Source organism: Petromyzon marinus, chromosome 60 (assembly GCF_048934315.1).
Source record: "Petromyzon marinus isolate PM22_M1 ecotype Great Lakes invasive population chromosome 60, UKy_Petmar_22M1.pri1.0, whole genome shotgun sequence".
NCBI lineage: Eukaryota > Metazoa > Chordata > Hyperoartia > Petromyzontiformes > Petromyzontidae > Petromyzon > Petromyzon marinus.
In genome coordinates this window covers 7,959,140-7,982,220 of record NC_133726.1, presented here as the reverse complement: position 1 = coordinate 7,982,220, position 23,081 = coordinate 7,959,140, and the positions used below count along the sequence as shown (strand labels likewise).

At 43.9% G+C, this 23,081-nt stretch overlaps 1 protein-coding gene across 1 annotated transcript; it reads left to right on the top strand.

Annotated features, from left to right (window-relative positions):
- LOC142905989 (intelectin-1b-like) lies at positions 1 to 21,824 on the top strand. Its single transcript, XM_076053328.1, has 7 exons — positions 1 to 247; positions 591 to 719; positions 1,912 to 2,165; positions 3,967 to 4,125; positions 4,711 to 4,834; positions 11,729 to 11,835; positions 17,416 to 21,824. Exons 1-7 carry the CDS (start codon positions 196 to 198, stop codon positions 17,566 to 17,568), a joined length of 978 nt encoding a protein of 325 aa, XP_075909443.1. The 5' UTR covers positions 1 to 195; the 3' UTR covers positions 17,569 to 21,824.
- The last annotated feature ends 1,257 nt before the right edge of the window (positions 21,825 to 23,081 follow it).

Below are 23,081 nucleotides of genomic sequence, written 5' to 3'. Positions count from 1 at the left end.
TGACCACTCCTACTGTAGTCTGCAAGGCTGGTGTCTTAAACTAATAACCGATTCTGTTCTCACTCTAGTGCTCACAGTAAATATTCACAAGTTGCGTTGTGGCTTTTGTTACCTGCAGCGGTTTGTTTTTATTGTATTTACAGGCTTCTGATCGCTGTAGAGTTAGAGAGAGTTGCGTGGTATCGCTGCTTATCCATGGGGCTCCTCAAATTGCCGCTGTTTCTGAGCATTTCCACGACACTTTTATGTGAGTTCCTTTTTATAAAAGTTTACTAATTTATATAATCGATACAATTTGCAAGTACGAAATTTGACTCCCTTGAGACTCTTTTTACCCGGTTACACAGTAACATGCACATGAATGTTAAAATTATTTTGAAACGTGCGTATGCAACCGTGCGAATCAGAGGTGTGGGGAAAGGACAACAAAGTTGAATGAAGTTCAATTTGTTCAACCCCTAAAATAATCAGATATGAAACAACAATGAAGTCTGAGAGTTAAACCACCGAGTTGGGATCGCCAAAAGAATCATGCTGCGCTTTGCTTGTGGGGTTTTAATCTGGGTGATGCTAATGCCTTGTGCTTACAGGTGCCGTTGTTGTGAGGACAGCAGTGTGCTTCTCAGCAGAGGATTGCAGTGGGATTCCACCAAAAAAATGGTCCGAGGAGCCGCCACACTCATGCCTTGAAATCAAACAGAAGACAAAAACAGAGAGAGGTGAGGCTAGATGCTTCACACAACGCTGTCTTCTAATTTAAATGAGATCTACCCCTAATTCAGCTGACACCGATATCGGGGATCCGACTCTGACATTTTAGCCCAGGGGTCGGCAACCTGCGACTCTTTGGCTGCCCCCTTGAGGCTCTTTGGCTGCACCCCTTGCGACTCTTTGGCTTCCCCTTGAGGCTCTTTGGCTGCCCCCTTGCGACTCTTTGGCTGCCCCCTTTGCGACTCTTTGGCTGCCCCCTTGCGACTCTTTGGCTGCCCCCTTGATGCTCTTTAGCTGCCCCCTTGAGACTCTTTGGCTTCCACCCTTTGCGACTCTTTGGCTGCCCCCTTGAGACTCTTTGGCTGCCCCCTTGCGACTCTTTGGCTTCCCCCCTGGTGACTCTTTGGCTGCCCCTCTTGCGACACTTTGGCTGCCCCCCTTGAGACTCTTTAGCTACCCCCTTGCGACTCTTTGGCTGCCCCCCTTGCGACTCTTTGGCTGCCCCCTTGCGACTCTTTGGCTGCCCGCATCTTGCCGAGGCTTCTCTGAACAAAATAGTGCCGTGGCTTAGTTTGCAATTGCGAGTTTGCGTTTTAAGTCAATGTTTTTAAATATTTAATGGAAACTGGTTAGTAAGTATGGGTATTCATAAGTCGGGAATTCGTAATTGGAGGACTGCTTGTATAGCTCAGTAGGCCTCTCCTGGTAAAATACAAAAAGTTTTAGTTCTAAAAGTTTATTCATAGTAATAATTTGTCATTTGCACGTACTCCCACTTCCTGCCGCTCGTCCCCTACTTCCTCAGCCCTCCCTTGGATCCCCGATCCCTCATCTGGGATGTTGGTGGATGGCAGGGCACGCTAGGGGATGTCGGTGGGGTCTGTTCATAGCTGTGGTACCACCAAACCATGCCCATGATTCCTACCACGTGATGCACCCCCTTTAACCCAGTAACAAAACACATGCATGCCACGTGACCCAGCCACCATCTCCGAGTAACTAATTGACCCATGCCACTGCAGTTGCCCCCTCTTTCAACCTCACAGCACTGCACACTGTACCAAAATATATATTTACCTACATAATTGGTTTGGGTATCACACGTGTTTTTTCAATGGAAAGATAGCACACTGAGAAACCCACGTTTGGTCTACATCCACACAACTCATTTGTTGAATCTGTTCCCTTTGCTCACGAAAGATGGGCTATACTCGCTGCAAACGAAGAGCGGGCAGTCCTACCAGGCGTTCTGCGATATGAACACCAACGGAGGAGGCTGGACCCTGGTCGCCAGCGTCCACGAGAACAACATCGCGGCCAAGTGTACCACGGGAGACCGCTGGACCAGTCAGCAGGGCAGCAATTCTGCAGTTCCATTCATAGACGGGGATAAAAACTGGGCCAACCTCAACACATTTGGTGTGCCCGAGTCGGCGACTGATGACGACTACAAGGTTTGTCGTTTACTCAAATGGCACTTCGACCATTTGGATTCGTACAAATGCAGCGGCATGAGCATGCGGGCTACTTGACACAGCCAACGCATCCTTGCCCACCGGAGAAGCTCAGATAGGGACTGTGTCCAGATCTTTCAAGGATTTGTTAGCTACTCACACAATCCAGCCTGGTTAAACCCAGGATGGATCATTTGCAGGCCAGTTTTAAATGTTTCTAACCAGCATAGATGTTAGATTATGGGGGGTTCATGTTTCGCAAGCATAGAGAAGGGAGGGCATGACCGGTCAAGAACTGAAATTTTGTGTTGAGTGACAAACTAGGTAGCTTCCATGAAAAGTTATGCAACCAATGTAAATATAATGCCGCCTAACTAATTTTGACCAAGACCTTGCTGCCAGGCAGGTGGCTTTGTTTTTGTGGGGCTGATAATAAGGCCCCATCGCTTAGTTCAGCAGGAGGGATTGTTTTCAAATCCTTCTCAGAGTGGGCAGAATTTAGTAAATCATCTGCATATGTAACACAGTTGACCAATAGGGAGCCATCCCTTGACTCCACCTCCCATGTTATCTATCCCAGATGGAAACTCAAGTTGTACATCCATCGAAAGTTTATTGAGCTACGTGGTCAAAAGATGTTAAATCGTGTAGGGGCTAAAGAGTATCCCTGTCCCACGCCAAAGTGAAACAGAAATTGGCTCCAACTCATTGTCACACAGCTTTACCAGGGGCCTGCTCACCATCATAAAGGTCCGTGATGATTGTGAGCAGAGGGTCTTGGACTCAGAAAGCATGAAGAGCCCGGCCTATTGATGGTGCCATAGGTCTTGACTAGGTCAATAAAACAGATATGTAGGTCGTGTTGAAATTCCATACACCTCTGCTGTAGCAAACGGACGGAGAAAATGGTGTCTGTGCACGACTGCTCCTATCGAGAAGCCTCTCCTCAGCATGTATGGCAAGGCGGTGTTTGACAATACTTGCCAGGATCTTTTCCGGCACACCGAGGAGGAAGATGCCCTGGTAGTTGCAATCAGTGTGGTCCCCCTTTTAAAAATGAGCACCACCATGGAATCCTTACAATCCTGCGAAACCTATCATGTGGACCAGATGGTTGTAATGATGTAACATAGGGTATGTCTGCACACAATCACCGTCCTCCCTCAGCAGTTCGCTTGAGAAGCAATCTCTACCTGGTGCTTTACCTGGTCTCAAGCTCCAGATCATCCTTTGCACTTCCTTAATAGATGGCACGACACCCAACGACTCATGGGGAGCAGCTACTTCCTCCAATAGTTGAGGCACTGTGGCCCTAGCAGTGTCAACCCCACCTTGTCCCATGATGTTATTTGAGTTGAAGGGGTTTCCCTCCAAGACCTGACAGAAATGCTCAAACCTGCAAACCCGTTCTTGGGGGTTAGAGGTCGGATCAGTGTTCTTTCCCTTAAGGATGGTAATAGATGTGGTGCTGCAATTACTTTGTAGAAGCGAAACTTTGAACCCAACAACTTTTAGGAAGGAACCAGAGACAAATGTAGAAGCTGGTAGCTTATACGTACATAAAATTTGTGTCCATCCATCACGCTGTGGATCTCCCAAATGATATGTAGGAGGAAATTATACAAAAGATAAAACAATTGCTTTGAAGGTCTGCCAACATAGACACATATATATGATATTGCTTGATTATTTTAAGTGAAGGTGCTGAAACAGGCGAAGAAAATGTTCATTCGTAAATACGCATGTCCGCTTTGTTAAGTTGTTTATTGTAGTTGTGCTGTGTGTGTTTTTATTTATTCAGAACCCGGGATATTACGATCTGGAGGCAAATGACATAGCAGTTTGGCATGTTCCTAACGGGACTCCTTTACCTGCGTGGAAGACATCATCGCTCTTTCGCTACCACACGGAGTCGAAGTTTCTGGCTGCCTTTGGAGGAAGCTTTTATTCCTTTTTCAAGGTAGAGTCCTTTGTCTGACTTGTGACTCATGAGGTTGATAACCTTATATCAAAATTGTACTGGGGTGTTATATGCCTTTTGGCCAAACCACCTTGAAGGCCCTAAACTTTTCAGATCTCAGAAGCTAATCAGGATAGATCTTGCATAGTGATTTAATAATTGACCTGCAAGGTTTAATTTAATGGATATATTTCTGGAGCTCAGCCCCAGATAACTCTGGTGGAAATTAATGCCCATTGACCAGGAGGTACAGGTTGTTATCGCGCCGTCAGGCCTTTACAGTGGATAGCAATGGACAGTGGAGCGATATATGTCCCTATGTATGTCTATGCCTCCACATGTATGCTCCCTACCTCCACCAATCTGCACTTGTCCAATGTGCTGATGTATGGCCACGTACCCCGATGACCCACAAAGGTGTTGGTAGACCTTAATCTAGCAATGATTTGACGAAAAGGAAAACGCATACATTATATGGGTGATCTTAATGGGAGCGTACACATGAATAAACACATTTTAAGTGGCGTAACATTGTTCTGTTGTTTTCAGGTAAATATTGATTGATGGTTCTCCTTTTGTTTGCAGAATTTCTTCCCATTAACGTACAATTCCGGAAGCTGTCCCACCAATAACGGGCCTGCCTACCCCATTGTTTATGACTATGGAAGTGACGCAGTCGTCAATTCTCTCAGCTGCCCTAACTGTTTGAGTAAGTATTGCTTATACTGGTACTTTATCTGCAATGCGGTATGATTAACAGATTTTGACTTAAAACTTTCGTGTCTGCAGGAATTCATATTCTTTGGTTCTTTCGGTAAAGTCACATAGATTGAAAAATAATAATAAAAAAGAAACTGATAAAAAATAAATAATAAATTTGAAATAAAAATAATAAGAACAACTAATGTAGACTGTAGCCTGGTTCTTAACGTCGGTGAGTGCACTGGCAGTCTATAATGTAGACTGTAGCCTGGTTATTAACCAGAGTGAGCGTACTGGCAGTCTTTAATGTAGACTTATTGTTGGTTCTTTCAGTAATAAAAATAAAATAAAAAATTAAAACAAAAACCAAGACGTTTCGATCGCAACACAAGCGGTTGTCATCAGGAAAAGGGGGGTTAGCCTCTAAAGGCAAACTGTTTATAAAGGCTGAGAGATGGGCGTAGCCCAAGTGTGTCAGCAGCATGGGTGGGGCAGCTAATGTTAATGTTGGAGAAAACAACGATACCGGCAGTGGGTCTACACCAATCAAAGGGCCGCAAGGCAATCATTGCACCTCGCTCCACACACCCACCCTGCTGACGGCGGAGGTTGACAAGAAAACAAAAAATCAAGTCATGACCCAAAGTGGTTGATGACATATTTCCAATTATTTTTGGGTTTATAAAAATCCTCTCGGTTGAAATTGTGTCTGTATATATGGATGGTTTCATGAACGTTTGCAAAGTACTATTGTCTTAGAAAAATAAATTTCGTGTGAGCCAGCCGTATTAAAATAATGATCAGCCACGGCAGAAGAATTGGTCCTACCGTCTTTCAAATCTTCATTATGCTCACGAACACGGTCCGAGATATATCGCTTAGTCTCCCCAATGTAAAGGCTGCCGCAAATACAGCTTAGTTTGTAGACTCGGGGATATTGCATGCCAGGAATCATGTCCTTCCCAGATGGGATCAGATCACGAATTCTATGTACTGTGTTAAATCGGACCTGGATCTTGTGTTTATTCATGATTTGGGAAATATTTTGGTTACCCCTGCTATGTATGGCCAGGTGATGGTTTTGATTGGATCGTCAGATGGCTCCTTCATAACGGTTGGGGTGATGGCTTTGCAGATTGTGTAGTCAGGATATCCATTCGCCTTGAGAGCTTGGTGTACGTGTTTGAGTTCACTGGATAGGTGTTCATGGTCGGAGATACATTGAGCTCTATGGTGTAGCGTTTTGATGAGGGAATTATTCTGGGATGGATGGCGGTGGGAAACAGGTTTTAGGTAGGCGTCAGTATGGGTTACTTTCCTGCAGACAGAATGGCTCATTGAGCCATCTGGTCTCTTTTTGATTAGGACATTCGATAAAGGTAGCATGCCATCCTTTTATACCTCCATGGTGAATTTGATGGTTGAGTGTATGGAATTGATATGGTTGAGGAATTGGTTCAGAGCCGGTCGGCCATGTGGCCAGATGACAAACGTGTCATCCACGTACCTCTACCACAAGGACGGGCGTAGAGTGGATGTCTGGATGGCGTCCATCTCAAAATTTTCCATGAAAATATTGGCTACAACTGGAGATAAGGGAGAACCAATTGGGGTACCTTCAGTTTGTTTATAGAATTTTCTATTCCAGGTGAAGTATGCATTGGTGAGGCAGCATCTCACCAGCACCGGTACATCAGAATTCAATTTTTGTTGGACCAAATCTTCAATGATTGCAATAGTATCGGGCACAGGAACTTTGGTGAGCAAAGAAACTACATCGAAACTCACGAGCAAATCACCTGGGGACAGTGAGATGTCTTTAATTGATGATACTAGGTGAGCCGAGTTCAGTACCGAAGAGGTGGTTTTACCAGTGAATGGCTGCAAGGTCTTAGGCAGATATCGGGCCAGTTTGTAGGTGGGTGAGCCAATGTTGGAGACGATGGGAAGAAGGGGTGTACCTTCTTTATGATTTTTGGTAGGCCATATTATCTTATTCATATTCTTGGTTCTTTCAGTAAAGTCACGTAGAAGGTAAATAATAAAATAATAATAAAACATAATAAAATAAAATTATCACGACGTTTCGGCTACAACACAAGCAGCCGTCCTCAGGTGAAGAACAGAGCTGTCGGAAAAACAGCATCCTAATGAACACTGCTAAGCTTGGCAGCGTATTTTAAGCTGGATGAGAGGAGCAGAGCGCCTTGACAAAGGAGTTTACATATCAACATAGGCATTTAGTATATTGACGCTAAAGAACTGCAACTACCTCTACTACCATACAATAAACCGATGTGAAAAAACTATATATAGACTATATCAATATAATCAATGTACTCAATATACTCTCCAATAAGCTGAGCTATTAAAATTAAGTAACTTGGTATACACTGACTATATATTGACTACCATACAGTGAACCGATAAAAAAACTCAAATAAACTACGTTAATATATTTTGATTTAAAGCTTTTGTGACTGCAGGGATTCATATTCTTGGATCTTTTGGTAAAGTCACGTAGGTATAAAATAAAATAAATCAAGATGTTTTGGGCGCAACACAAGCGTCTGTCATCAGGTGAGAAAGCATGTTCTGCTGCTGAGGCAGACTTTTAAAAGGTTTGAAATGGGTGTAGCCCAAGGGTTATAAAGTGGCCGGGGCTAGTGATGTGAATGTGAGAAATTAGCATGTAACTGTAAGATCGGAGGAGAGGGGCCTTCTCGACGAGGGAGTGCAACCCAACGGGTGCAATCCAAAGGGCATGTGAGCATGAGAGTGCAATCCAAAAGACGTGAGCATGAAAGTGTGATCCAAAGGACATGTGAGCATGAGAGTGTAATCCAAAAGACATGAGCATGAGAGTGCAATCCAAAAGACATGTGAGCATGAGAGTGCAATCTAAAAGACATGTGAGCATGAGAGTGCAATCCAAAAGACATGTGAGCATGAGAGTTCAATCCAAAGGTGTGAGAGTGCAATGCATGAGAGATCTAAGAGAGAGGCATAGAGAGAGAGACACACACAGAGAGTCGGAAATAACAGCTGACATAGGCAGGTAGGATGGAAACATCACAGTTCGTTAAGATTTTACCTGGTTAATAGCGTCCTTCCAATGATTGCTCAGTTTGTACCCATCCTCTTGGTTGAATTTGTGTCTGTGTTTATATATCTGGATGGCTTCATGAACACATCTCTGAAGGTAGCCGATAGGTTTGCAGAGTACCTCCGTCTTGGAAAAATACATTTTATGCGAGCCCACAGAGTTAAAACAATGATCGGCAATGGCAGAGGTATTGGTCCCACCGTGTTTCAGATATGCCTTGTGTTCACGAACACGGTCCAAGGCATGTCGTTTCGTTTCCCCAATGTAACTGCTGCCACAACCACAATTCAGTTTGTAGACACCAGGAATCACATCATTTACAGATGGGATTAAATTTTGTGTACCGTTTTGAAACGATCTTGTGTTTGTTTAAGATTTTGGAAATCTTTTTGGTAACCCCCGGGACAGACGGGACGTGACATCAGCATAAGATTAAAAGAACACCAAAGAAATATTAAATTATCTCAACCACAACTGTCGGCAGTGGCAGAACATGCTTGTCAACAAGGACACTCAATTGATTTTAATAACGTTGAAGTGTTGTGTAAAACTAATTATTACTGGCAAAGACTAATTAGAGAATCCATTGAAATCGAGAGAAATAACTTTAATCGCTCTGACAGCTACAGGCTTAGTGCGGCTTGGAAGCGTATTATTAAATAATGTTGTGAGCCCACATCGGGGAGCCCTTTGATGTGAGCTTTGAGAAGTGGGTGTTACCCGCAGCATTCTATCAAAAAGCTGCTTAGCCCAGCCCTCCCACCCACCCACGCCCCCTTACTGACTCGTCCCCCTCCCTTAACCTGTATATAATCCAAGGTCGTCTCTGAACTGTGCTCCTAACACAGACATTCTGCGTTGACTTTTCCACCTGAAGACGGAAGCTTGTGTTGCCTCCAAAACGTCGTGATTTAATTATTTTCTTTTATTTTGTTTTATTTTATCTACGTGACTTTACCAAATAAAACCAAAGAGAATGCATATTACAATTCCTTATACGGGAAACATACGAATTAACGGATTACTAACGTAGCATATAATCACAATAACACACATTACAACTAATTACTAATCTACAACTCATTACTAATAATAACCATTGACTGATTTCCAATCGATTATATAATTGTAATATCCCCCCCCCCCCCCGCCTCAAATCACTGCACCTGAACGAGTTAAATGATGACGTCACCCTGCTGCTCTATTTAAGACCGTGAGCAAGTAAGAGCTTTACCATTCTGGCGAATTGCCCGATGATGCTGGATGTAATTACTAGTGAAACGTCGTACTACTAAAACTGTAAATGTTGTGGATTCACTCTTCAACGCACCGGTGAGCTAAAGTAGTGAACTATTTGTCTTTTGTCAACGTGACACTTTTTTGCTGATTGGCCATGTCGGGTAGTGAGGGTTACGACACATTTATAAATAACGCGATCTAACCCAAAACCTTTATTATGAACCCGTGCTATGTACGGTAAAGTGATGGTTTTGGTTGTATCCTCAGAAAGTTGTCTCTGCATGGCTGAGGAGACAGCTTTGCGGATTGTTGATAACGTAGGCAATTCATCTTGACTTAAAACTTTCGTAACTGCAGGAATTAATATTCTTGGGTCTTTCAGTAAAGTGACGTAGATAGGTTCAAAGAAAATAACAAAAACTACGACGTTTCGATCGCAACACAAACAATCGTCATCACGAGAAAAAAGTATTTTTTCTCCTGATAATTTTTTATATGAATTTTTTTTTTTGTCCTGATGACGATTCCTTGTGTTGCGATCGAAACGTCATAGTTTTTTTTGTTATTTTTGTTATTTTCTTTGAACATGTCTACGTGACTGTAACGAAAGACCCAAGAAATAGGCAATTCATCTCTAGTACAATATAATAGTTTTAGAATGTTGTGTACCATGCCAAATCTTACTCAGATTTTTAGTTTTTCCAAAACTCCAGCTAATTTGTCGGTTACTCCTGCAATATGGTAATTTAATTTTGATCGCTTTCAGCAGTATTGCTGTTCGATCTTGGTTTGGCATTCAATGCTCTGTTAATTTGAGCATAATTGTATCCATTTAATTGTAGCGCTTCTTTAACATGATTAATCTCTCTTCTCAGACTTTCACCATCTGACTCTGTTTTGGCCCGATGTATGAGTGTCTTGATGAGAGAGGATTTATGTGCGGGTGATGATGGAAATCTAAATTCAGATGACTAATCTATTATATAGTTACAATACCGCCTCCTCCCCCTCTGATCTCTGCACCTCATGGGTTCAGTGATGACGTCGTCCTGCTGCACTATTTAAGACCGGAAGCAGGTGGATTGCTTCACTATTCAGGCAAATAGACCGATGATGCTGGATGTAACTATCAGCGAAACGTTGTTCTACTCAAATTGTAAATATTGTGGATTTACCCTCCAACACACCGGTGGTCTGTAGTAGTAACTAAATGACGCGTTGTTTACGTGACAAACCTTACTGGCTGTGTCTGGTGGTGGAGGGTTACGACAAAGTTATACTTGATAATTGGTGTTTTACCCTTTCATCTGGCAACAAACCTGACACCTTTTTTACAAGGAGCCATGTTTACATTGACCACAATACCTGCGGTCGGAACGCAAACAAAAAACAACAGCTCTGATAATGTTTGCACTGTCCTTGAAATTGATTGGTCCACACCGAAGACAGCTTTCTTTAGAGCCTCGTCTTACATGGTGTTGGACCAGAAGACGCCAAAAGGCGCACAACTCAAAGACAATGCACCATCAGATTATGAGAGCTCGGGTTAAGCATTTACACCATTGGAAACCTCATTTGCCAGTGACAAAATATGATAATTGTTTTTTTACCATTTTATCTGGCAACAAAACTGACACCTTGTGAGACGAGGCTCTAAAGAAAGCTGTCTTGGGTGTGGACCAATCAATTTCAAGGACAGTGCATACATTATCAGAGTTGTTGTCTTTTGTTTGCGTTCCGACTGCAGGTATTATGGTCAATGTAAACATGGCTCCTTGTAAAAAAGGTGTTAGTTTTGTTGCCAGATGAAAGAGATAAAAACCTATAATCACATATTGTTACTGTCAAATGAGGTTTCCAATGGTTTCAAAGTTATACTTACGCGATCTAACCTAAACATCTTTTATGAATTCACTATCTGTTCCAAATATCTTGTACACAAGCTCCTAAACTGAACACCTTAATTAATTTATTTTTAGTAGTTTACAATTACGATAAAAAATAAAGGTATTTTATGCACCCGTGATTCCTAATGCGAGGGACAAAGCAAACCCCTATTCCCCCCCTCCTACCCACAAATATAGAAGTCAAACTCCGCCTATACCAACCAATTCTCAATCCATCTCATCTGCCCAACCTCCTGGATTGAGGGCACTTTGTTGGTGAAGTTCCCCGCGAATCGGAACTTTGCAACTGACCTCTCTGATCGCTGTGATTCCTCGATCTATGTTGCCCAATTTGACACCCCCCCCCCCCACCCCTTGTGGACGATTGTAGGATAACCTTTTCTGCATTGAGGGCCCTTCGTTGTTGGCCTCTTCAACAATTTTCTTGAGACTGGCACGGTGCCCAACACTTTTTTTAACGATGGCTGCAGTCACCCCACTCTTGAAAAAAGCGAGGTTTTTTGTAACAATCATTATCCTAAAGCTGTGGAAAAGTGAGCGGTGCCGTGTGGACCATTTAAGCATTCCAGAAATGCAGAAGCTTCATTGTTAATGAGAAGTGAAGTTGACCGTTATAAATGCATGCAATAAATGAGACAAATTTCCACAGGCGGAACGACATCAGGGTTTGTGCAATTCAGAGTGTTTAACAACGAGAGAGCCCCATTTGCCATCTGCTCTGGGTTGAAGGTCGTCTCCAACTGTGACACTGAACATGTGAGTACTTCAAATACTTGCTGTCGAGCACGCTGCTACACTGATGGCAGCACAGACCAGTGCATACAAATACAGTATACACTATATCATGGAACCTCTTTGCTAGTAATAATGTATAAAAATAATAATAGCTTTAACCCTTTATGGCAAATAAAACACGTTTCAAGATTCCTCATTGTTTTTTTCGGTAAAGTCACGTATGTAGAAATACAATAAAATTATATTAAAACAAAAAAAACAAAAAAAACAATCACGACGTTTCGATCACAACGCAAGCGATCTTCATCAGGTGTCAAGAACAAATCACGGAGGTAAATACAGCAAAAATATGAGAGACGAGAATTCAGCAAACCTGAAAAAACATTATGTGAAGCACATCCAGTCAGGCCAACAACACAGTTAGACACTTCCTGGCGGACCACGAATTTCAGAAGAGTGTTAAATTTCGTGTTCAACTGTTGTATTTACCTCCGTGATATGTTCTTGACACCTGATGAAGATCGCTTGCGTTGTGATCGAAACTTCGTGATTGTTTTTTGTTTTAATATAATTTTATTGTATTTCTACATACGTGACTTTACCGAAAAAAAACAATAAGTAATTTTATGCAGTCACGAAAGCTTTAATACTTTATTACGTTTCAAGATGTTGAAACAGCAAATATATACCTTTTGCAAGGAATCGAGTCTGCATGGGACGTGATGTGACGTCATCGTCGCGCTTGTGCCAGAATATAATGCACTTTTAAGCATTGAAGGTTTCCTGGCGAGGAGTCAGACACAGGTATTATGGGTAATTGACCGAGATAGACGCCTGATAATATTTACCACCTGTGCTCCCCACCGATGCTTTGCTCGTTTCTCTTTCGCATCACGCCTTCAAATCAAAATAACTTTAAACGTTTGGATAGCTACCGTCTTAGTGCTGCGTGGAAGCGAATCATCAAATAATAAATTATTTAAATGCATGCCTACGAAGGGCAACGTACTTCAATAGTGATTACCGTTGGTAGGGCTATTTTAATAAACACAATAGACAGGAAGGACAAGTTCAAAGGGCTCGCATAATGCACACGCATAATACTCTTTGGTTCTATTCGGTAAAGTCACGTAGGTAAAAAAAAAATTCACGACGTTTCGGCCACAACACAAGCGGCCTTCATCAGGTGAAGGGACCAGCCTGTCTCGAAGACTGCGCTGGAGTGAAACAGAGCCAAGCTCAGACTGCGACCTTTAAGCTGTGTGAGAGGGATTAAGGTGCCTCGACAAAGGAATTAGCATATAAAAAAATAGCATTTGATTGGCGGACTTAGCATGATGAAAGGTGTAGCTCGCGGCAGTGCACCTTTAAGCCGTGTGAGAGGGATTAAGGTGCCTTGACAAAGGAATTAGCGTAAAAATTAGCATTTGATTGGTGGACTTATCATGATGAAAGGTGTAGCACAGTGATCGGCACCGGCAGTGCACCAGCCTGTGCTGCGAAAGTTTGGGGTACCACTACTTGAAAAAATATACTGTACCAATGAAAATGAGTTTGATGTTTAGTTCGATTTAGAACATCTTTCCAATGGTTGCTTAATTTGAAACCATCTTTTCGGTTTAAATTGTGTCTGTGTTTGTAGATCCGAATTGCCTCGTGAACAAATCTCTGATAAAAACCTGTGGGTTTGCAAAGAACCTTGGTATCGGAGAAAATTATATCGTGATCACCCACAGCGTTGTAACAGTGATCAGCCACGGCAGAAGAATTCGTTCTGCCGTGTTTCAAATCTGATTTGTGCTCGCGAATTCGGTCAGAGACATGTCGCTTCGTTTCCCCGATATAGCAATCACCGCAGGTACAACTCAATTTGTAAACCCCGGGGTACTGTAAGTCAGGAATGACATCCTTCACGGATGAGATCAGATCACGAATTTTATGTACTGTATTGAACCGGACCTGGATCTTGTGTTTGTTTAGAATTTTGGAGATATTTTTCATAACGCCTGCTATATATGGTAGTGTGATGGTTTTGACCGGAGTATCAAGTGGTTGTTTCTGTATGGAGGGAGAAACAGCTTGGCGGATGGTACGGTCAGAGTATCCATTCCTTTTGAGGGCCAGGTGTACATGTTTTAATTCACTGGTCAGGTGGTGTTGGTCCGAAATGCAATGAGCCCTATGGTATAAAGTTTTGATGAGAGAATTCTGTTGGGCTGGGTGGTGGTGGGAATCAGGCTTCAAGTAGGAATCTGTGTGGGTGGGTTTCCTGTAGACAGAATGCCCCAATGAGCCTTCAGGTCTCCTCTCAAACAGAACATTAAAGAATGGTAGCTTGCCATTTTTCTCCACTTCCATGGTGAATTTGATGGCGGGATGTCTGGAATTGATGTGGTGTAGGAAAAGGTTCAGAGCTGGGAGGCCATGTGGCCAAATGACGAAAGTGTCATCCACATATCTCTTCCACATGGAAGGTCTGAGGATGGAAGTCTGGATGGTGTCCGATTCAAATTTCTCCATGAAAACATTGGCTATCACTGGTGACAAGGGGGGACCCATGGGAGTACCCTCATTTTGCTTGTAGAAGGAACCATTCCAAGTGAAGTAAGTGTTGGTGAGACAGTGCCTGACCAGCGTAGGTACCTCGGGGTTTAGTCCATGTTGTACCAAATCTTCAATTATATCAATGGTATCAGGTACCGGGACCTTGGTGAACAAGGAGACCACATCGAAGCTGACAAGGATATCGTCAGGGGACAGTACGTCTTTGACCATAGAAACCAATTGGGCTGAGTTAAGTACTGCTGAGGAGGTCTTGCCAGTGAAAGGTAGCAAGGTATCCGACAGAAAACGTGCTAGCTTATAGGTAGGGGAGTTGATCGTGGATACGATGGGTCGTAGTGGAGTGACTTCTTTATGAATCTTTGGAAGACCATAGAATCTAGGGGGTCTTGCAGCAGAAGGTTTTAGGGAGGGACGTTTAGTTGGTTCAATTAGGGAGGTCGAACTTGTGATGATCTTGTTGGTTTTCATAGTTAGGCTACTAGTAGAGTCATTTTTAATTTTTGAGTAACTACCATAATTGAGAAGGTCCTGCATTTTATTGTTGTATGAGTTTTTATCCATAATTATAGTGGCATTGCCCTTGTCGGCTGAGAGGATGACTATATCATGTCTCTCTTTTAATTTCGTGAGTTCAGAGCGTTCATCTTTGCTGATGTTGCTAACGGGTTTCTTAGCATTCTTAAGAATAGTAGCTATTTCAGCTCTCGCGACCTCTGCTTGGATGTGTCCTATATCTTTGAGGGCTACATCGACCTGAGAAATGATATCATCTATCGGTATATGTTTTGGGGTGACAGCGAAATTTAGTCCTTTAGCCAATACTGTTTTAAGATTGTCCGAAATCGGGGTGCTACTCTGATTGATAACAATTTTGTTAGCGTCTAGTTTTGTGATCTGTGGAACCGGGTTTTTCTTTGATAGGTGGTTGAATTTAGCAATTAGGTTAGCTTTGCATTTGATTGAAAGTGAATCGGCAGATGAAGCAGTCATGTTGTCTACGTGGTTCCAATCAGAAGGAGACATTTTTTGTGTTAACGTTAAATGAGCTTGTAGGAGAGCCCTGTCTAAAGTATCGAGTTCAAAACGGAGTAGTCTTATCCTCTCTGATATTAAAGCGAGGCTGGCCTTAAACAGAATCTGTTTAGAGTTCGGTGAGGACACAGCAGCAGAAGTGAGTGTTAAGGCGATGGGCATTACCTTGTGGTCGCGGCATCTTTTGAGGAAGGTCAGCATCTCGATGAGCTGTGACTTCTTGTCCCGTTGTCTGTTAAAAGCTCTAACAGATAGGTGAAAACCCTCCCCGTAGAGGCTATCAATTCTAGATTTGAAGCCTTCGTGACTGTAAGGATCCATACTCGTTGGTTCTATTCGGTAAAGTCACGTAGGTAAAAAAAAAAATCACGACGTTTCGGCCACAACACAAGCGGCCTTCATCAGGTGAAGGGACCAGCCTGTCTCGAAGACTGCGCTGGAGTGAAACAGAGCCAAGCTCAGACTGCGACCTTTAAGCTGTGTGAGAGGGATTAAGGTGCCTCGACAAAGAGATTAGCATTTGATTGGCGGACTTAGCATGATGAAAGGTGTAGCACGCGGCAGTGCACCTTTAAGCTGTGTGAGAGGGATTAAGGTGCCTTGACAAAGGAATTAGCGTAAAAAATAGCATTTGATTGAGTTGTACCTGCGGTGATTGCTATTTTGGGGAGACGAAGCGACATGTCTTTGACCGAATTCGCGAGCACAAATCAGATTTGAAACACGGCAGAACGAATTCTTCTGCCGTGGCTGATCACTGTTACAACGCTGTGGGTGATCACGATATAATTTTCTCCGATACCAAGGTTCTTTGCAAACCCACGGGTTTTTATCAGAGATTTGTTCACGAGGCAATTCAGATCTACAAACACAGACACAATTTCAACCGAGAAGATGGTTTCAAATTAAGCAACCATTGGAAAGATGTTCTAAATCGAACTAAACATTAAACTAATTATCATTGGTACAGTATATTTTTTCAAGTAGTGGTACCCCAAACTTTCGCAGCACAGGCTGGTGCACTGCCCGTGCCGATCACTGTGCTACACCTTTCATCATGATTAGTCCGCCAATCAAATGCTAATTTTTACGCTAATTCCTTTGTCAAGGCACCTTAATCTCTCTCACACAGCTTAAAGGTGCACTGCCGCGTGCTACACCTTTCATCATGCTAAGTCCGCCAATCAAATGCTAATCTCTTTGTCGAGGCACCTTAATCCCTCTCACACAGCTTAAAGGTCGCAGTCTGAGCTTGGCTCTGTTTCACTCCAGCGCAGTCTTCGAGACAGGCTGGTCCCTTCACCTGATGAAGGCCGCTTGTGTTGTGGCCGAAACGTCGTGATTTTTTGTTTTTTTTGTTTTTTTACCTACGTGACTTTACCGAATAGAACCAAAGCGTATGGATCCTTGCAGTCACGAAAGCTTCAAATCTAGAACACATGCATAATGTACGTTGCCTCAGTATACCCCCCTCCCCCCACACATTGTGCAAGAGCGCAACTGCGTGGTCACCACATCTACGCCTCTGTATAAGGAACGAAACAGGTGGACATCTCCACAAATCTGGCTGTCGCCTGATGAAGCTAGTTGAAATTACTGGCGAAACGTCGTACTCAATTTGTAAATGTTGTAGCTTGGCTCTCCAACACACCGGTGTGCTGTACGAGTAACGAATTGGCACGTTCTGTTTACGTGACGAATCTTACTAATCGGCTGTGTTGGGTGGTGGCGGGTCTTAACGACACATTTATATATATGCGATCTAACCCAAAAACCTCTATTTTGCTTTCATTGTTGTTGGAAAGCGACTTGTTTCCAACTGCCCAGTAGCGTCCCTCATGGGCCTCCTCCACACACAGGGGCCGGTCTTGATTTCGCCGGTACCAGTCATCGGCAAGTCCAGTCAGCTCCACATCCTGAACCACATCAGCCTTTCTCCTCTCTCGCTCATGTGATGCCCGAGCACATGCCCACTCAAGGAAATGCCAATATCTGTGTGTACAGTTCTGTGTAGGCGGAGGCGGTTACGTGCCTCAGGAATCCCCGAAGGAATGCGGTGACTTTGGTGCCTTCGACTGGAACGGCTATGGGACAGGTGTGGAATGGAGCGCATCAAAGAAGCTGCTGGAATCCGCCATCCTCATCTACTACCGTTAATCTGCCACCTGAAAAGCGCCCCGTGAGCAACTAAAGTGAATTTATTTACAAAAAATTGACAGACATAAGGTTAGTGCTAGGGTAGGAGCAGGGGACCTCACTGACTGGCGGGCCGAATGTTGCTTACGACTCAATTTCATACGGCCCACAGTCGGAAGACCCAAACAATATGTATCCATTACTGACAGCATCTTTGCTGCACTAATCGGCGCATGAGAATGAAATATTTTCTTTTTACAGATATGTTTCGTATATTTAGAGTGCCCAGTTACTTTCCTCAATGTAAGGGCCTCATTTTGCTCTATCGACACGCACATTAATTTTTCAGTCATTATTATAAAATGCTAAGGTTTATGTTAATGTGTGGTCTGCCAGAGATGATTTAAAGTCCTATTCGATCGTCCATAAAGAACGTATACCCCATCCCTTATACTCCGGATTGGTCATCCAGTTATGGTCAGGATGAGTAGATTGTCCTCTCTTCTAACAATTTGTATCCACCCCAACCCAGACCCATAGTCATTATTGCCGAGTCTGGCATTTTCACTTGTTGTTCACTTTTCACTTTGTGTTTTAAAGAATTACCAAATAATAATAAATAGCCGAGGCAATTGAATATTTTATTTCTGGGACACTATTTTTTTCCAGGGTGCACTTCACTCCGCGACTGGGGTACCAATCAATCCGAAATCAATGCTTCTCCGCAATGTCGAAACGCTAAACATCAGCATAAAAAATCCTTATCGAAATTTTTTACTTTGAATAGTGCATCGTGTCAGCTCGTCGAGATGAGTCGATTGCCGCATCGCCGACCATCAACATGCTAAAAGTGACTGCTTCACGGACATTATGCGAGAGCCGGGGTGCTATGGTACCCCGGGGTACCGCCATAAGGTTCATTTTAAGAACACTACTTTCAGCGGTTTCAGATCTCCCACAAAAATAAAAAACAAATCCCAAATTTGGCCCACAAAGGGGGCGAAGGGGGTCAGTGGTGTAGCCATCGATTCTGCAGGAAGTGCAACTGCACCAGGGCCCACACAGGAGAGGATCGCTCAGGCGGCAGGTCATGAAGAGGGGAGGAACTGGACAGGGTGCCCCATTTCATTACCTGGGCCCAGTGCCCAGGTAATGAAATGTTGCCCACACGATCCAGCTGTGATGACAAGGTTACGTCAATGCTCTCTCTCCCCTTGTCATTCGGGGGGGGGGGGGGTGATATGGCTTAGCGGTAGCACGCTCTCCACCTCATTCAGATGTCCACGGTTCGAATGCAGCGGCCACCCCTGATTAATACTGAGGGTGAGATAATTATAAGAATCATCATATGCGCCATCAGCTTTGGAGTGGACGGTCCAGATCCCCTTACATCATCATTCACAAGACTAGGCCATTGGGTGCCAGTTTTAAGATCCACATTTTCTTATCATGAAACTAATCTGCAACTTACTCCATTGGGATTAAACGTAAGCAATCGGCCCCAAACTGGCAGACTAATGCCCGTTTGCAGGCCAGGTACCGGGTCAGCTTGTGCCAACAGGGCCAGCTGCTACTGGGGCTGCCCTGTCGAATGTGTTGAGATGAGATGAGACGTGAAAGGAGGGCGCTATTATAAACAAAAACAAATTAATCCTACAATTACTCTACATTCACTTGTTCTACTCTATATTCACATGTTGTACTTAAGAGCAGAGATCCTTGCATATTCCTACAATACCCTTATATCTCAAGTAACACTTTTATCTCACGTTACAGTCCAACTGATATATTCGTTACATTATACATGCTGCACTATTTCTTTAATTAATTTGCCATGTCTACATATTTGAATGCCTCAATAGTATGCCCCGTACAGCATTGGTCAACTTATTCCTGGCCTTAGCCCAGTATCTGTGAATCCCTTAAGGTCACTGCTCTTGACGAATTTTCAGGAGGGTGGTGGGGGGGTATCACTTTCGCTGATAAGACATCGTCAGTGTAAGGGTGCCGCCACACATTTGAAACCATTGGGGGGTTTGACAGCAGCACGATCATGATGATGGGGAAGGGGGGGTTCACATTCTTGTACTGTGGTGGGGGCCGCACGTCAGGGGCCGCACTAAAGGCCACCAGGGGCCACCGGTTGGCCCCGCGTGGGCCTTGCAATGAAGAGCCACTTGCCGACAGAGAGAGGCAGCAGACGTCCTCCTGTGGTTAGATTGAGGAGGTGCTACTCTGCCTCAAAAGAGTCGAACTAATCCTCTCCAGGTAAATAGGCCTGACAAGCCTTGGCAATTGACCTCGTGGTTAGTTAGCCAATCGAAATCCAGCACCGTTTCTGTTAATGGCCACGTGCTTCCTCACTTCAAAGTTCATCGAAAATCCACGTTTATTTTTGCTTTGAAGACAGACAAAACTTGATGAAAATTTTTTGTTCAATGATAGAAAAAAAAACAGTTACCGCTTTCTGTCAGAAGAGGGAGATACGTCCCCTTAACTGTTGAATCCTCATCCGCACTTTGCTTTTAATCAGCTCAACAATCCACGTGGAAGATTGAAAACCCCCTTTAGCTAAACCTGCACCGTATTCTGCCAAACTGCGTAATGCATACCTGTCAACCCTTTATCAGCGCCCAGCTTATTACAGACCAATTCAGACCTTTTTGGTCACCCCGTGCCCTTATAATTCTCAAAGTTCATCCTACAAAGTCCCATCACAAGGGAGAAACACAAAGTAAAAAAAAAATGGATTTTTTCGCCCGTTTTGAAGCGACTGTACGCCGTATGGACCTGAAAACTCAATTTTCCTGATCAAAAGAATTCGGGGTAAAACCGCGTGGGTTGACACGGAACGGTCATGGGAAAACCCCACCGTGTCTTGCATGTGTAGAGGTGTTAACTATGCGCTGTTGCGTAACCTGCGTTGCCACCAGGGCAGTGCAGCATTACCTCTGGGTACAACGGTTGGGGTCAGTCGAGGTGAAACGGATCGTGGCCAGGGTTTGGTGCGAACCAATCAGACGGTTCCACGTAGGAATGTATGATTGGTTCTACCTGGCCACGAAGGGGTATAAGACGGGTGACCCAACGGACCTCGAGAAGTTCTCTCCCTGCACGAAGACAGAAGACTGGGCTGAAGCCTAGCTAGGACCCTGGACCAGCCTTTCAGCCCTTCTAAGGGCTAAGGCTCGGCATACCCAGTGGTCAGGACCCACCGGGCCAGCGGTGGGTCAGATAGCCTCCCCTAGGTCCTAGCCGGAGGACTAAGATAGCGGTAGACGTGTGAGTCCCGCCAAGTCCGGAGGTTGTACCTCCTTAGGTATCAAGGAGGTTAGCGGTAGACGTGTGAGTCCCGCCAGGTCCGGAGGCTGTACCTCCCTAGGGTATCGGGTGAGGGGACCGAATATCCCTCTGTGTGTGTTAAGCGTTGTATAAGGAAATAATACAATAAACAGAGTGTGCCTCCTAAAGAAGTCTGCTCGTCCTTACAACACTACACATGCTCCCTGTTAAATGTCTCTCAGCGAGCGAGATGAGGAAATATGTGAAACCAAACTTGATTTGAAGCTTTCGTGACTGCAGGAATTACTCTTTGGTTCTTTTGGTAAAGTCACGTAGAAAGAAAATAAATTAAATAATAGAATACGCCGTTTCGATTGCAACACAAGCAATCGTCATCAGGTATAGAACAAACCTAGTGAACTTATAGAGAGACAAAACACAGACACGGAGACACACAGACAGACACACAAGCAGAGAGACAACACAGAGACACACAGAAAGAGACACACAACATAGACACACAGAGACCCAACGCCTGTGTCGAGGCCTTAAATAGAGAGAGAGGGGGGGGGGGGTGCAGAGAGAGAGGTGGGTCCGCTGGCGTGGAGTAATTAGCATGTCAATTAGAGAGCTGTGTGGAAATGTGAAACCATTTCTTTTTTCAATAAATGTTCACCCTTTGCCTAATGCAAGTCAACAATCTACCTAGGAGTATAACTGTGGACATTCAACGTTGGGCCAACATCAACCGACATTGGATCCCAACGTGGAATGTCTGCATCTCTTAATTCGAGGGATATATAAACAACGCGCTTTTATTTGTGCCAGGCGATATTAATAGGCGGCTTCATAAGCGAACAACTAATTAACGATGCTGCATTTTTAGACGATTCATCTCCTTTTGATTGCGTGGAGTTTGTGGCTTTAGCTATTTGCTGATCATTTCTACTCTTATACAAAATACAACCCGTGCTAATAAAACGTATGCCAATTTATGTACGTGTACTGACTTTTATTGCCGTCGGAACGACATTTTCAACACTTTCTAACCTCCGGTTGAAACCAATAATTGCATATGTTCATTGAAATCTACATTGAAAACTCATTTATTTGGAACGGATTTTTGTGTTCAGTTTTGTTGGCATTCAACCGCACCCCTCCGATTACCACGGTTGGCTACGTACGGTGCAAAAGAAGTTCAACAAACATAGATTTGAGGGTTGTGGTGTTAGTAACATGGAATGCACAGCCAGCTACTGCTAAAGTCTTCTTAAAGTACCATGTCATAGAGAGATTACAATGCTAATCACCGATTTTCAAAGTTGTCGTCGGTATATTTTCACGATAGGAAGTGCCCATTCGTATATGTTGCGTGTTAAAGAATGGCTCGTGGAAGCATATATCACAGAGCCACCTCTGAGATCCCTGAAAGTGACCTCTGTTTCACTCAGTAGGGGGCAGCTCTATCCCTCCTGTGCAGTCACTCAAGAGTACCGTGTGATGCTCGGTGCGTGACAGTAACGCTGACATTTAATTTGCTAGCTGGAGTTTAGCCAAATTAATAGAATAGTTAAAGTTAATGCGATTTGTTTGTTTTTGTGTGCAGATAGACAGAAACCATAAACTCCCTGCCCTTGAGAACCTGGTTTAACCTCAAGTACATGCCACCAGCCTGTATGTGAACTCCAGATCTCAGATCGTGCCAGCTCCATGCCGACATCAAAGCCACCCGCTCGCCACTTCTTATTACAAATCACTGTTGCAACTATGTCGAAACCATACAACGTAGAGTGGTGCCATTAACAAAAGAGTAGACGCTTGACGATAACAAAATGCATTGAATTCACGCACTTTTGATGCCTGGTTACGCAATGGCACCTTCACTAACTGCATGGAACGCTGCCGCGGTCGAATCGGTTACCGCGCCGGACTTGCGACTGACCCAGAGGTCGCCGATTTGATCTCAGTTGAAGCGAGTTTCTTGAATCCTCCGGTGCCTCCATCCACCCAAGGGGTATGAAATGGGCACACCGCAGTTAGTCGATCGACTGGGTTCCATGTGGTGGGGGGCTAAAGTGCGGGTACTCTCACCTGCATTTAATACATCTGGCCCGCGTGGAAGAGTAGGCCAAGAACCCCCTATAGCGGCTCTATAGAGAGCTCCCTGTGGTGGAGGCCCTTCCGCTTAGCAGTGGCGTGACAAAGAAATAGCAATGCTGCGCCTTTATCTAATAACCGTGTAAATAACCCAA

Bases quoted from the DNA above. Each gene is read 5' to 3' on its own strand.
- LOC142905989 (XM_076053328.1), top strand. From the start codon at position 196: ATGGGGCTCCTCAAATTGCCGCTGTTTCTGAGCATTTCCACGACACTT. The intron at 720-1,911 runs GTGAGGCTAGAT...TGCTCACGAAAG, and splicing joins GAAGACAAAAACAGAGAGAG to ATGGGCTATACTCGCTGCAA. The intron at 4,835-11,728 runs GTAAGTATTGCT...AAATTTCCACAG, and splicing joins CAGCTGCCCTAACTGTTTGA to GCGGAACGACATCAGGGTTT.